This window comes from Varroa jacobsoni, unplaced genomic scaffold (assembly GCF_002532875.2).
Source record: "Varroa jacobsoni isolate VJ856 unplaced genomic scaffold, vjacob_1.0 scaffold_882, whole genome shotgun sequence".
Lineage (NCBI taxonomy): Eukaryota > Metazoa > Arthropoda > Arachnida > Mesostigmata > Varroidae > Varroa > Varroa jacobsoni.
In genome coordinates, this window is record NW_019213784.1 from 15,041 (window position 1) to 29,286 (window position 14,246).

At 40.7% G+C, this 14,246-nt stretch overlaps 1 protein-coding gene and 1 long non-coding RNA gene across 5 annotated transcripts in view; both read left to right on the top strand.

The window, feature by feature from the left end:
- Positions 1-349: 349 nt before the first annotated feature.
- Positions 350-3,980, top strand: LOC111264644 (uncharacterized). Of its 2 annotated transcripts, XR_002682970.2 has the most exons (3): positions 356-1,087; positions 2,398-2,551; positions 2,794-3,980. It is a non-coding gene; the product is annotated as an uncharacterized LOC111264644 (long non-coding RNA). The 2 variants fall into 2 exon arrangements; XR_002682969.2 differs by having other exon boundaries at positions 350-1,087; positions 2,398-3,980.
- A 4,058-nt stretch (positions 3,981-8,038) lies between these two features.
- The window catches only part of LOC111264647 (acid-sensing ion channel 1), a 14,725-nt gene continuing 8,517 nt past the window's right edge, over positions 8,039-14,246 (top strand). For all 3 annotated transcript variants that reach the window (XM_022840706.2, XM_022840707.1, XM_022840710.2), the window contains exon 1: positions 8,039-8,248. In XM_022840706.2, coding sequence (XP_022696441.1) covers positions 8,219-8,248 — 30 coding nt within the window. In that variant the 5' untranslated portion in view covers positions 8,039-8,218. The remainder of the gene's footprint in view (positions 8,249-14,246) is intronic.

Sequence of the window (14,246 nt, forward strand, 5' to 3'; positions counted from 1 at the left end):
ATTAGCTGTTTCAGCTGACTGATAAGTTTTTCCGGTGTTGGACGCCCACGTCATGTTGTAACTGTGTAAATGTAAATCAATTATTGTATGCACCTTTGTTACCAAGTCAATCCGTTCAACTAGTGACCGACTGGCATTTTTCACCTATATAAATCCGACTGGCCAACGAGTATTTTCTACAGTATTCCAAGCACTATAAAAGTGCGTGACCCGATATCTATCTACTGCAAATTAGATATCCTAACCGACCGATGAAACCGACCAAATACAACACATCGTCATGTTACACCAGGCTCTCGCCATTCTAGCAGCTAGCAATGCTAGGCCAATCCTCGAGCGACTGAACCAAACGAATCTTCGAGAAGAAATTCTAGATAGCACTATTTGACAAGTCGTTCGTAGCTAGACAGACCAACATTTCATCGGGGTCATTTTCGAACGTTGCCGAAAGAAGGTCCTGTTTGTACGCCATATGGCCATAGCCAGGCAAACTGGAGATCTTTAATATGAAAACAGATGTACTATTTTTATTGTCGATATTCTCGCGAGATCGAGTGCGATCTTGAATAAGGAAAATATCGATTGACGATGTCTGATGTTTCGCAGGGCTCGCTTTTTGGCTGGCGTTGCTGGCTAATGTTTACGAATGCGGCATCACGCACCAGCTCGTAGTCGAGTTGAGCGGACGACAGCGTGCAGATCACCTTCTCGCCACTCTAGGCGCCCTACAGGCAAACGCGAGTGCTGTCTCAACGGATTTAGCGGTAACTAAAAAGGGCGAGAGAAGGTCTATAAAAGTGATTGCCTCACGGCGGGTCCTGGTTTGGCAGTGCTGGTATTGGTTGTAACGGGTCACGGTGCAGAACTACTTTTCGACTTTTTTCGTAAGTGCAGCGAAGTGTGAGACCTGGAAGCTTCTCAAACGAGTGCCCTTTATCAGAGCAGTGGTATAGTGAGCTGTGCGGCAGAATTGGATACGTTTTTCTCAATTTAAAGGAGTTTTTCCGATTGATCTTTGTCTGACCTTCATGCTATCTAAGAATGGCCCCGTATTATTGGATGAGCGCACTAGGCCTTCCTGCAACTGGTCAGTAGTAATTATCGTACAGCGAATTGAAACCTTTTACGCGAGTATGCTTTCATCTATTTCTTCTCTTTCTACTTGCCACTCCACTACCATACTCGAACCCTATTTCGACAATTTACTCAAATCTGACTTGCGGATATAGTACTACGAGCAGTCTGGGTAGCTCAGCGGTAGAGCGTCCTCTAACAGGAAGGTCGTGGGTTCGAATCCCACTCCATACCACAGTGTACGTATCCTCAACGTTTCAGATTTCGCCTGCCCTCCTCGCTATTCACTTCAACCTGCCTCATTATATCGAAAGTCCATTTTCGGAACCTCTACTTTGCTCTTTCCATCCAGCGTTAAACCTGAAGTAAAGTTTAACCATGCTGTTTGCATGACTTCCAGGGCCAGTAAAGACTTTTATATAGCTAGTATTAGAAGCAAATGTGCGCACCACCACTCGCCGTATAGTCCCACTTACTCTGTACTTTCGCTTGCTTATATCTGTGACCACTGCAATTAGCCTTACCATATATCTGCCGTTTAAATTGATTGCAATATATTTCCTATCGTATTATATATTAACGTATATTCAGATACAGCAAAGCCTGATCGGGGTCATTAAGAACACGCATGTACATACTTTAACAGTGCCAAATAAAAAAAAAATGTAGTCTTGGTCAGCATAATTATAGGTCATTTGAAGATGTAGAGTTCTAGTTCAGTTCAGGGGGGTGAGCACGATATGCCAACGCTTGTTGATGAACTTTGAAACAGCTAATATTCGATCTAGCTCACCTAATCCATCTACGAGACCAGAGCGTCAGCGGAGCAGTTGAGACTTCTAGCGTTGGCTTCCAAGACACGAACCACGTGGAAGACACCGCTATCACCCTGTTCAGCGTACGCCATGTTCACTTATGACAACGTGAAATGATGATCTCACTATTTACCGACTGTTCTTTTGTGGCCTTCATTTAGATGCTGTGCCCTTTGGCCATCAGAGTAGGCTAACGAGTTGAGGCCACAGCATGAACGAATGGTCGAATAATTGCCTATTTCGAATTAAAGCTCATCACATTGTTTCACTGCTAGTGAAATGCGCAGTAATCGCTCCTCATCTAGGAAAGCAACTGAGGTTGCTATTTAGTGACCTAGCTAGCACACATATAGGATATTATGAACCTATAATAATTAAGTTGTAATGCAGTTCGCTTACTGAAAGTAACTAATATATGCGCATCTACGAAATAAATAGGCAGTCGAACCTATTTTCCAACAGGCTCGCACCTCATATTAATGCGTTCAAAACCTTATGTTAATCGCAGGTTTCATTTGCGCTGCGGGCCTACGCGGAGCTAACTGGGAATATCAACAGGCGAATGGACTGGACGAATTTTATCGGTACCATTTGGCAGTATACCAAGGCACCTATGGCTAGGCCTAGCGCGCGCAGGGTGCCTTGTGTTTTTCTGCGCCGTTGTACGTTCTGAATAGTATCAATACAATTATAAACATACAGTATATAGTAGAAAATCGCACAAGATCTAATGCATTATATCTTCTTTCAAACTGAATGGGAAGTGGCAACATCATATAGGAACGCAAACGATCTTTGTCAGTCGATTGCGTTTGTAACATTAAAAATATATCCAGCTCTCGCTTCTTCTACGGCCTGTTTAGTTGTCCAAATCAGCGAACGCGTTTGTCTCTTATTGTTCCAGGACACTCATTGATTGACTTATTTCACCAATGCGACACAGCCGCTCTCTGGGTATTGTGAGAGACCAACGTCGTATTAGTCAGAGATACGTAAGCTCCTATCAGTGAGTGACACCGTGGGTTCTTGATAGTTGCAATTTGCTCTTTCACTTTATCGTTCGACGTCTATTGTACCCAGACAACATTTAGGAACGGTAGCTTATCTTCCTTATACGACAGTATCCACTATTAGCCTTGATCTCTTCTTTTCTCGCAAATATTCAGGCCTGCTCAAGCGACTTTTGGAGACACAAAACAGTTCTTTAATTTTGCCTAACCTTGTTCAATTTTAGACAACAGCGCAGGGTACGAAAATATTAATAGAAAGCAATGCGTTTAATGAACTCTTACTACATACAACATTCCTATCTGTAATACCCGTATACTCCATTAGTCAAAATTACTAATAGGTATATATAATAGTAATTTTGGAATATATTTTAAAGATTAACGAATCTTCCACATTGTACACATAACGTCTAGACTGTGAGAACAGCGAAAAAAGAACAATGAAAAGTGTCCCTCTAAAGCCTCTTTTCCTCCGACACTCCAGAGTGCCCGTGCTGCTCTTTTAGATATTCATAGTCGCTCATAAGAGTCAATGCACTTGCCACCGATTAGTCGGTAAGACGGTAACAAAGAGCTAGAAGGTAGGTTACGAAAAGGGGCTCGGTTCCTCCGCCTAAACTCAGCGTGTCAGGCTTTTCAGAGTCAGCCGCTATTGGGACACCTGGAAAGAATCATGACTGAGCAATTCTCTCAGCTCATATTCATCAGCTGCTGGGCTGGTAAATGCGTTGGCATCGATGCAATTGTGCAGTTTTTTGTGACGATCTTCTAACAAACTCATACCTTCCACTTGTAATACAAACGGCTGGTAGGCGTAAACAAGCCATGATGGTGAGAAGATACCTATCCGAAAGGCTTTAAGACTTAAATCTGTTACCAAGTATTTTTCTGATCACCATAGACCATGATCCTTTGGAACGTTTTTGGACAGTTAGACACGAATGCGGTGAATTTGCACGCACAGCGTGAATGCAGATGGCTAACTAGAAGCCCTTCGTGCGCACTAAAAGGGCCTCGAGAGGACTACATGAGTAAGTTCATCTTTTGTTCTGTAAATAAATCCCATAAGTCGCATGCTTTCTGTATATTGTTTTCATTTTAATAAAGCTACATTCAATACTGAGAGCTTACGCCAGCTGCCACTGCTATACGCAACGGAAATAGGCTAGATGTTTCTGGATTAGAATGATTAGCAGAAATGCACCCTTAGATGACATCGATCGACACTTGATTTGTTTTTTGTTGCTTGTCGTGGATATTCCATAGAGCGGAAATGTAGCTCATTTGCGATGCGAGACACTGGAGTTGTTTAAGAAGTCTATATATTTCGATGAGAGTTCTGTCAGCGTTTCAAAATATAGGGGCTGCCCTTCGCTTAAATTTCAAAAACGATGCGCTCTTGTTTGCCAGGGCGAAATTCATCTTTTGTTCTAGATGAAAATTGGCGTCTGTTCCAGGATGAACGCATGTCCGTTACAACAAACAGTATATATATATATATATATATATGCGTTGCGCACCATGAGCTGTGTTGATCAATATATCGTTACGGATACGGCCGTCTAGAAACACAGTTCTAAGCAGCTGGCGCCGTTAAACACGATTTTTATGCAGTGCTGGTTAAGCAACCAACGCTTTACTGTGGCTGACATTTTTCAGTGGCCGTAGTCTGAGTGACCGTTGCAGCTTTCCTATCACCTACCCTATATATCACTAACAAAATAACAGATTCATTGTTTGTTCAGTATGCAAAGTACCAGCTCATTGGCAGGCCGAAACGACGCTTGTGAAATCGGCTAACTCGTATTTGAGTAACCAATAGTGTCCTTGAAGAAGATGCGCTTCGACCACAGTCGATACGGTCTCATTTGTGACTAGTAATCTCGACGTTTGTCCGAAAAAAAACATGGAAATATTTTTGTTTGCTCCGACGTGGCGTACTTTTTCCGAAAAGAGGTTGTGCCGGAAATAATTCATTCGTAGACACTTCTATGTGACATATTTAGTATATGATGGATACGATGGGCTCTGATAGGCTAATAAGGACCAAAGGGCACTTCGTCTTCGATCAAGGACGATTTCTTAGGGTATACGATTGTTGCCACTTGTAGTAGCTACCATACGTATCGCTTTATGGAATATCTGACAGTCTACCTGTGTCAGTTATGCAGCGTGTCAGTCTTAGTTTTTTGGGTAACTCAAGTTAATCATATAGAGTACAAGTTTATAATGCCAAGTAGTCGTGTCGAAAAAAATATCGAGAGAATAGGTAACATGGTTTGTGTGTAGGACATTTCACAGGAACGAAAAAATGCACATTCTGCCAGCGAGAATATAACTTATGAACAACTTGTTTGTTTATTAACAACTTACTTGTCATAAAATGCAATTTACGACACAGTTGAACTTCCGTCGGAAGTTAGGCGTATCGGGCTTCGTAAGTGATTGCCGAAAGGATTGCGGTAGACATCTAGTCCCGTGATCGGAATCATACATGTCTTTGTTTCCCGATTTTTCACTCCTGTACATTTCAAGGCTGTCTTTTGTACACATTGGCATGACACAGTTACATGTGTGATTATAATCGCGTAAGACTATCACACAATAAAGTACGCTCCTATCTGTCGTTTTCATTCTTTCATTTTACATTTGACGCCCAGTAAAACCGGATCATAGTTATACTGAGACAGAAACAGCTAGCAGTCACAAAATTAGCAAATAGTTATCCTCAACAAAAGCCATCTTTGGTATTTGGCATAAGCTCGTTTTTATGCTTCCAAATTTTATCATTTCGAGAAGCTGTTCTTGATGGCCTGGGTAAATCCGTTCTGTCCTGCTTGCTAGAGTAAATTTCGCCAGATAGTAAAGGCGCTTGCATTTAGTATCGCCGAGCTAGGCTAGACAAGGTCCCGTGTTTGATATCTGTCATTATGGTCCGGCACAGTCTTTGCTCGTGTCACTTAGGACTTATCGAGAACGAGGAGTAGCGGTGGCCACGCAAAAAGGATGTCACACGTCAACTCGTTGGAATCTGATGGCAAAAATAAATGTATATGTCCAAAAAAATGATTCCGGATGAGCTGACGACATGCGCGAACATATCAGTGGCCGTGTGTATGTGTATAAGCGACGACTAGTAAGTTAGCGTTCGCCACTGTAAAAAGCGTCTTTTATTTCGATACAGTTTGTTCTGTATTTGTAAATGTAAGTGTAAATTAAAAACGTGAGTTTGATTGAAGGTTGATCTTAGTGAGATCTGTGAGGTTAAGGCTGTGAGGTTAATGACCTCAGAAATCATTTACTGCATAGGATTTTGAAAAAGGCGTCAAAAAAAAGGTTATCAACTCGAGCGCAATATGAGTGAGAGCTAGGGAAACTACAACGCCCATGGTACTAAAATACATTACTACTAAGCTGACACTTAATGTTGATTTATCGATCAAGACAAAATGGTTTTTTTTTTTAAGAAGCTCCCAAGTACTTGCCACTCGCAGTCTGAATCTGCCAATTATGTCATCAAATGTTTTAATCGTTAGTACGAACGATAAGATAATACTGAGTAGGTACAACAGTTGTCAAACACGACTAGAGCCACATAAAAGCAATAGAATTAATTGCTTGGAACAGAACTGGTCACCAAAATTGTTTTTCGTAAAATACTAAATGCCCCCCTTGAACCTAACATTTTTATCCACTACTCAGGTTTGCGATTGCTTTCTGGTACACTTAACACCGACATCTTAGACCTGAAGTAGTCACCTCGTTTTTTGCTCAGTTTCGTTTTATGCTTGATGTTTATTACTTAGGCTGTCGTAGAGCACCTAGGTCAAGCAAATGGGATCAACAAGATATATATGGTAACAGCTGATACCTGCTACGGGATATAATTGTTTCGAAGTCTCCCCTACGTCTCGTCCACTGTTCCGCTCTTCAAATTACAGTTTACTCTAGCATCGCAGCTACGATATGCGTTATACGTTAGATGGAGCTCCAAAATGTCAAATTCTGCTCATTGAAACAAAATGATAGATATGATTTTATCACACAATAAAACGTTTCCAAGTTCAGTTGACACAAGGTCGCCAACCCACTCTTTCCTACCAGAACTACTCAAATAGCTAGAAAAGCATGCGTGATAACTATTTCTAAAATTTCACTAATGCTTGTGAGGAGTACATTACGTCAAAGTAATGTACCTAAATCGGCAAGCGTCCTGCTTGTGGCCTCGTAAAGCTTTGTAGGGTAGTAACCGTATCAGCACTTTCATCACGAGGGCCCGTTCGGATGATAGCCAATGGACTCACTGGAGAAACTATCGTTCGCAGCAGTCGTGTTGCTACCTAGCGCGGAAAAACAGGGGCAATAGCTACTCAACGAGAACGATAACAACAACAACGATGTGCTGTCATTTCCGTATCGGACAGCGCTGCGTTTTTTCCTGGAATAGTACAACTGTTTCCGGGCCATTTGTATTCTAACATGTTTCTGAGGCGGAACTCGTTTGTTACCTACACATAGAAAGCCGCATATATGAGCGTAAGCATTACGCCCATACGTACAGCTTCTCTTCTCTAGCAAACACAGAAAAGCAAACGTAGTTCATTTCACCAAAATAGGGCAGTCATTTCCAATTGTAGCACACGCTGTGAAAGTGTTTGATGCTAAGCAGGCGCAGCTCTTGAAACTCCTCGGAGGTAAAATACTCTTATTTCTATAGAGAAGAACGCTCCTCGATCCGTATAGGTTGGGTAGAGTTACTTCTTTGCTTTTTCATCATGCGGGCTGAAAAAGATGGATCGATCATCAGGCCTCGTGGCAGATTGTTCCAATACGGACGGCTTGCAATGGCACTTTACCCGCATAACAGCAACGATTGTTACGTTAAGTGGCTGTATAGCGAACTTTACACCCTATTTCAATGATTTCACGCGAAAATATTTCTCCTTCGGCAGGCTCTTTTAAGTACTACGACTAGGCTTAAAGAAATGTTACTGAAAGTGGAACGATAACCTCAAGTAGGGCAAGAGATGACAACACATTCGAGTGGTCGCAGGAAATTGCTGAACCGTGATAGCGGTGCCTTTAGGGCAACGTTTGCCGTCCATAGTTAGGTATTGCCGTGCTGTAGCACAGCTAGGTCGGTGGATACTCGATCGTACACCCGTTTCGGTCGACTCGTAGGGATCGAGTGTATTCTAATAACCGGAATTCGAAAGTCTAAGAGAAATACGTGATAAAGTGAACTGCACCTCTGGTAACTTCCGGAACTGCATTGGCATATATTTTGGAACATATGTACAATTCAGCCATTCTCGAAAGATGTCAGACCGAAGATCTGACAAAGGTGATGTAGGTTTTTACCAAGTGCAGATTTTAGTACCTTTTTTTGGAATTTGGAATGACATCTGCTTCCACTGCTAGCTTATGACGTGGCGCTATCACCACAATTCCGCTGAAATAAATTCAGGTTTTATAAGGAGTGAGATTATAAGGGTCAGGTTGAAAACGTATAAGGCTATTCTGTCGGCTAACGTTTTACTCTCACCTGCCATTACATGAGTGAATTTATAATGCCATAATTAGAATATGTAATCAAAGCTATCTTAATCAACTACCCTAAATAGCATTTATGTAGTTTCCACATAGATATACATGCCTTCCCTATAACGTTTAATAAATCTTTTAAGGACCTTTCTGTAAGCAGTTGTCCTGGTGTGCGTGTCCTTGCATACGAAAGTGGGCATTTCTTTAATATTGTCTACTGATTTAAAAAAGTAACATTGAACTAAATTACCATGAACCATAGCCTGGGAGGTTGTCTAGAGTTTGCGTTTTTGTCACTAGTCAATTGGCGAGCTTTATATTTCAAAGTATCAACTTTATGAAGTGTATGTGAGTCACAGCGTAAGACCCTTAAGTATTGCGACGTAAACAGCCGTTTCGTATAGAATAATGTAATTTTCTGTAGATCTATGCACCATGTACACATTCTGTCAATCTATGCCCTATTTTGGCTGAAGCTCGCTGCGTTATACGAGCTCTATATTCGCTTTCTGATACGCCATGGCCCCAGTTGTTCTAAAAGTTGAATACGATATAAGGTAAGTGGTACCTCCACTTGGCTTCTATACACAGAGAACACGGTCGGCTTTATCGTAAGCTTTAAATCCAGTTTTTTTAAGACTTATAGCCTGTTCTGAAAAACTGACAAACATTTGCCCCTAAAAATCGCAGTTGTACCACTCAGTTAATATCGATTGTACGTGCATGGAACCGTTCTCGACAATCGGCTGAGCTTTTTTTATTTAGAATTGAATAAGACGGAACGTCATACTTTTTCAAACCTATGGTTTTTCGTCTTGTTCAACAAAGTAAAGAGGCCTACTAAGGATTTATTGGAAAAATACAGAAGGGAGACAATCAACACTTTTCTTTACAACGAAAGGGCCTGGTGCTCGCGTGCACGACTATGGACGTTTACGCCAGTCTTGTGCACCATAACTGTTAGCTCTATTCATCCACGGTGATTGCCAGTAAGTGGGGCTGGAAGGCAGATTGAACGTCACAAGCCGTAGTAGTAACAATGATAATCAGTGCTACAGTAGTTCGAACAAGTGACAGCTCGGCTCCGTTCAAACATGGACGATCAAAGATGGCGTCTATATATAGAGACATTGTCACAAGATCCTACTCTCTGGTTATTGGCATAGCACTTGTCTATGGCTTAATGTTTTTTAATGTTGGAAGTCGTCTAAAATAATGCTTCTGAGAAGCATTCAAATGCAGACGAACAATTTGCCACAAGGAAATAAAAATTATTTTCTATATCTGGTTTATCGGATAATACAGATTAATTTTACTAAGTGGTGCTATGAAGCTTTGTCAGAATAGTTTCTTAATATTTTCTGCAGGACAGGGGTATTTGTTATCCACGAACAACAAGGATCACTTGTTATATATGGCGAAGTGGACGGCAACCAACCTTATTATGGCACAGTATACCCTAATTTATTAAAACACACAAAAACCTCACCATGTAATAGTTTTCGACGGGTGACCACCGTTTTCCCCGAAACGAAATAATTTTTTATATGCAGGCATTATTAAGACGCACTATTCTGTTCCAATAGTATGTGTACCGAATGCTCAATTGTTATGTTCAGTGCAGTCAAATACGGTGTACGTCCGTCGCGGTTTCATTCTTCAATTCTTATTGCCTACGTAGCTGAAATGAGCATAGTAGCTCAACATTGGCTGTAAATTTCATAATACTTGTAGGGAGACTCATGAAACTTGCGCGACGTTCCCCACTGAATGAAAAAGAAAAATGTCGCATAATCAACTGGAACAACCCAGCCCTTTGTGCTTGCTTGTGATGTCAACTATTCCAAGAAGCAGTGAGCAACACGAGCAGACGTGATGAAATAGCGTTTACCACAACCGCCCGCCACCGTCAACGATTACTTTGAAAATGGTCAAGATTTATATTATTGTTTGGAATTCAGGACATAACAGAAACCCTTCGAAGGCACCGGAGCCGTAGACGCGATGGTGCAACTATATGCGTATTACGTCTTGCGGTAACAATATATTTAGTTAGACCAATATGCTTAGACAAGGAGCCAGGGTTCAGCTCTCAATAATGCTAAAGCACTCTGTTTCGCAGAACTAATATTAATCATTTTGCTAAATCCTTTCAAACAGCACGATCTTAAAAGAAAAAAATCGATATCAATATGAATTATTGTGACAAACTTTCGCATCCTTACCCGAAGTCATCTGGGTTCAAAGTTACACGACCGTACTAGGTTTGGTATAAATTGTAGTTTGATGAACTTCAAAAGTTTTAAATCTGATGAGTCTTGAACCATATGTTAATGCGTAAAAGTCGAAAAGTAAGCAATATGCAGGCGCCTCGACAATCTCTGTGTCAGTAGTTTGTAAACCCGTAGTACGGTTTATGCGATATGATGATTTTCAATTTATTCATTTAGTAAATTTAGTACATAACTACGTGAAATACAAATAGCAGCTCGAGCAAGGTCTCGACGGAGGGATTAGCCAATCGAGCGATTACTGAATGTCGAAGATCGAGTCGTCTCAATTTGGATCCGATGGTTCGAAAGAAAAGCTCATTTTGCGTGGTAAGGATCGATCGATTTGTCGCGCTGGTGGTGTTCACCTGTGGTTAGCAGTTATATATATATATATATATGTACGTAAATAGAATCGATGATCACTATTTTATCGACTGAATTTCATTAATGGCTAATGGATGAACTTGTTCAAGCAAATGTTGATGGTTCTTTGGTCAGTTTTCAGCCAGATCTTCATATTGCAATTTTGGAATTTGAGTAAGAGACACTGACGGAATAGAAATGGCCTAGAAATGGCTATTTTTGAACTGACTGGTAGGCTTACGATAGCAGCATTAGGTAGCAAATTTACAGAATTTCATTCTTACATTGAAAGAGACACGTAATCAAGTATCCCTTGCTTCACTAATGTTTCCTCTAGACCCCGAACGATTCCGATACTTTTCGCTACTTCCCGACTTTACGCGATAGATTCTTGTCTTGTAGTCGTACGGGTTTTTCAAACTAGACTTTCTTAATGACATAGATGCTCCGAAGCGTTTGAAATTAATAAAAGTAAAAAAGTGTTTAATTAGACGACCAGATATGGCCTGATTGTTCGGGAGCTTTGCATGCCTTAAACGTATCACCTGTCGACCGAAATGAGAGCACCACCGCGTACGAAGACGCCAATATCTGGGCGCTTTTAAAACTTATCTTGAGAGGGAAATCGGAATAAAAAGCCTTTCTGGAAACTCAAGGTGAAATCGCGCATCCGAAACTTGAATGTAAGTACATACTGGTCCATTTCGAAAACGGTTCATATGTTGATTCTGTTATGCTTGGAAGACTTGAAAGTTCACCCTATGGTTCCTCAAAAGTAAATTCTAATAATAATAGGGATTATCGTACAACAAGAAGCGTAAACTGGTGGGTTTCGTCTTTAGGGCACTCGCAGTTGTGAAATAGTTGTAGTAACGTAAGTTGAGATTGTTGTCGTCTGTGTGCGGAGTGTCCAGGCGCAGAAATTGATATTGTTTTCTGTTAAGTTAGTGAAACTAGTTGCCATTAAGTTCTATATTATCTCTAGCTCAGATAATTGACCGTTCCCAAGTTTCTTGCGCCCAGACTTCTTACACCTATGTTTTCCAGCAAAATTATTTTTAAAGGCCCATTCTAACCTTAAACAGGGCAACTATGATACGTCCCAACTCTGTGAGTGACAGATTTTAGTCACTGCTATAACTGCGGTGCTTGTAGAAACACAATGGTGAGATCGTAGCACTTTGCCTAACTTAGAAAGTATTCGTTGCTTAGGGAGGCTAGTATGAAACAGGGGATGTAGTTTATTGTATGGCCGTGCGATGTGTGAATGGTATCACTCATTTGTCGTTTTGAGTGATAGCAGTTCCTTAAGCTTGGCCCTTATAGTAGGTCTTTGGTGGATACAAGACGTAGTAATATTAATTTGGTTACACAATAGATAATTTTATTTTTAGTCAATTGATAATCAATCGTAAAATTGTATACAGAGGAAGAATAGCGAACGATTAGATAATTATGTTGAGTGAAGATCTTCGTGATCTATATTTACTCGTGTTCATTTTATTAATAAATTCATGTATTTGATTATCTTAGACACGTTATTTTTAGGAATAATCTTAAATTGTAGTAATAATGGTCCAGCTAAGGGATGGCGAAGCCCAGCTAAGAAGCGAATATGCGGTAAGTGTTATTTTGGATATGTTACGGAACAACAAATAATATTCAAACCTGAAGGTCACTGCATATAAACAGTTTGAAAAAGACTCAATAAATGAAGAGTGAACCTTAGCCGTAACTTAGACGTAACCAGTCGCTAACATTCATTAATTTTCCATACAAAAAAATAAAATTTTCCATACACAAAAATCGAACGTAAATCAAATTCATGATCTGTACAGGCTTCTCATGGCGCACGTTTTCCAACTATATTACACAGAGTCAATTCTATAAATTGATACGCTACGCGCACTAGCACTACGGACATACGTTCGACGCTAACGGAGGTGCTGGTATGGCGGCGCTACTGGTTCCTTACTTCATACAAATAAAAAAATTGTAAATGTAAATCGCTTAACCTATAAGAATCATGAACATGATGCAAAATGGACAGCTCACTTACTTTAGATCAGGATGCTGTTGCCAACAGAATAGGTTTCTGTTAAGGAACGCTTGAACCGCAGCCTTGGCTGCCCGCGACGCTCGCTCTAGTAACAATGAGACAGGTTTCTATTCTTTAATTAAATGCTATGTTTTATTGTTTCTATGAGATGGACCAAAGAAGTTAAGCAGCGATCAACATTTGGTCTTGACGTGCCAAGCGTGAATTAGCCCACCCTCGCACGTATGATGGCGGCCATGGAGGCTCAGTCCCTGGGGAAGGGGAGGGGAGGGAAGGTAGGGGCCGACAGGGGAGGGGGGATAGCGGGAATGGATGTCTCTCTGTGAAGTCAAGGATCGATCTGACAATGGCATGTTAGAGACCTATCATCACAGCTGCAGCCATAGGTTTGTTTTACTGGAAGGCTATTTGTCGCTACCAGTACTTTTTTGTTATTAAACATTTAACTTTTCGCAATTAGTGACCTCAAGGTGCCTTTTAAGTTGCTTTAGCAAACCTGGTGAAAGCCGGCTGTAGATACGTATGTATGATGGTCTTCATACGGAATTTACTATATTAAGTCTGCTTATCGGTTGAACTAGACTCAAAAACATTCAAATATAATACGATTTTGTTTTTCATTAGGGTCTAAAGAGGGTTTAGGGGACCTTCAATTTCTTACAGCTATACGTCTTTTTTATGAAACTAGCTTTCAGACGATCTTTTCGATTTAGCTTAAACACTTGAAAAGGATTTTCTTGATGACACTAACCTCGGAAACGTTCTAGCAGATTGTTTCTGCCGGATCATTTGTTCAGTTGTTTTTCCTCTAGAGAGGGATTGCCATTATTCGGAAAGAAAGAGAGCTAAAAGTCATTAGTCAGTTCTCGCTTTGCATTATTCTCGCTCATCTATTTATTTTTTTTGACTACGCAAAAATTTTGGTGTATCTTTTTACGACCATGGATTGAATAATGTTTAGTTCTCGTTGTCAGTCTTCTAGGTAATATAAATGATAGTGCGCCATGCGGTTCTAGATTTTCGAATTTCACGATGTATTTCTAATTTGGTACTGCCGTTCTGTGCTAGTTAGCCCTTGACAGCGACGCACTGCCTGTGGCCTTAACTG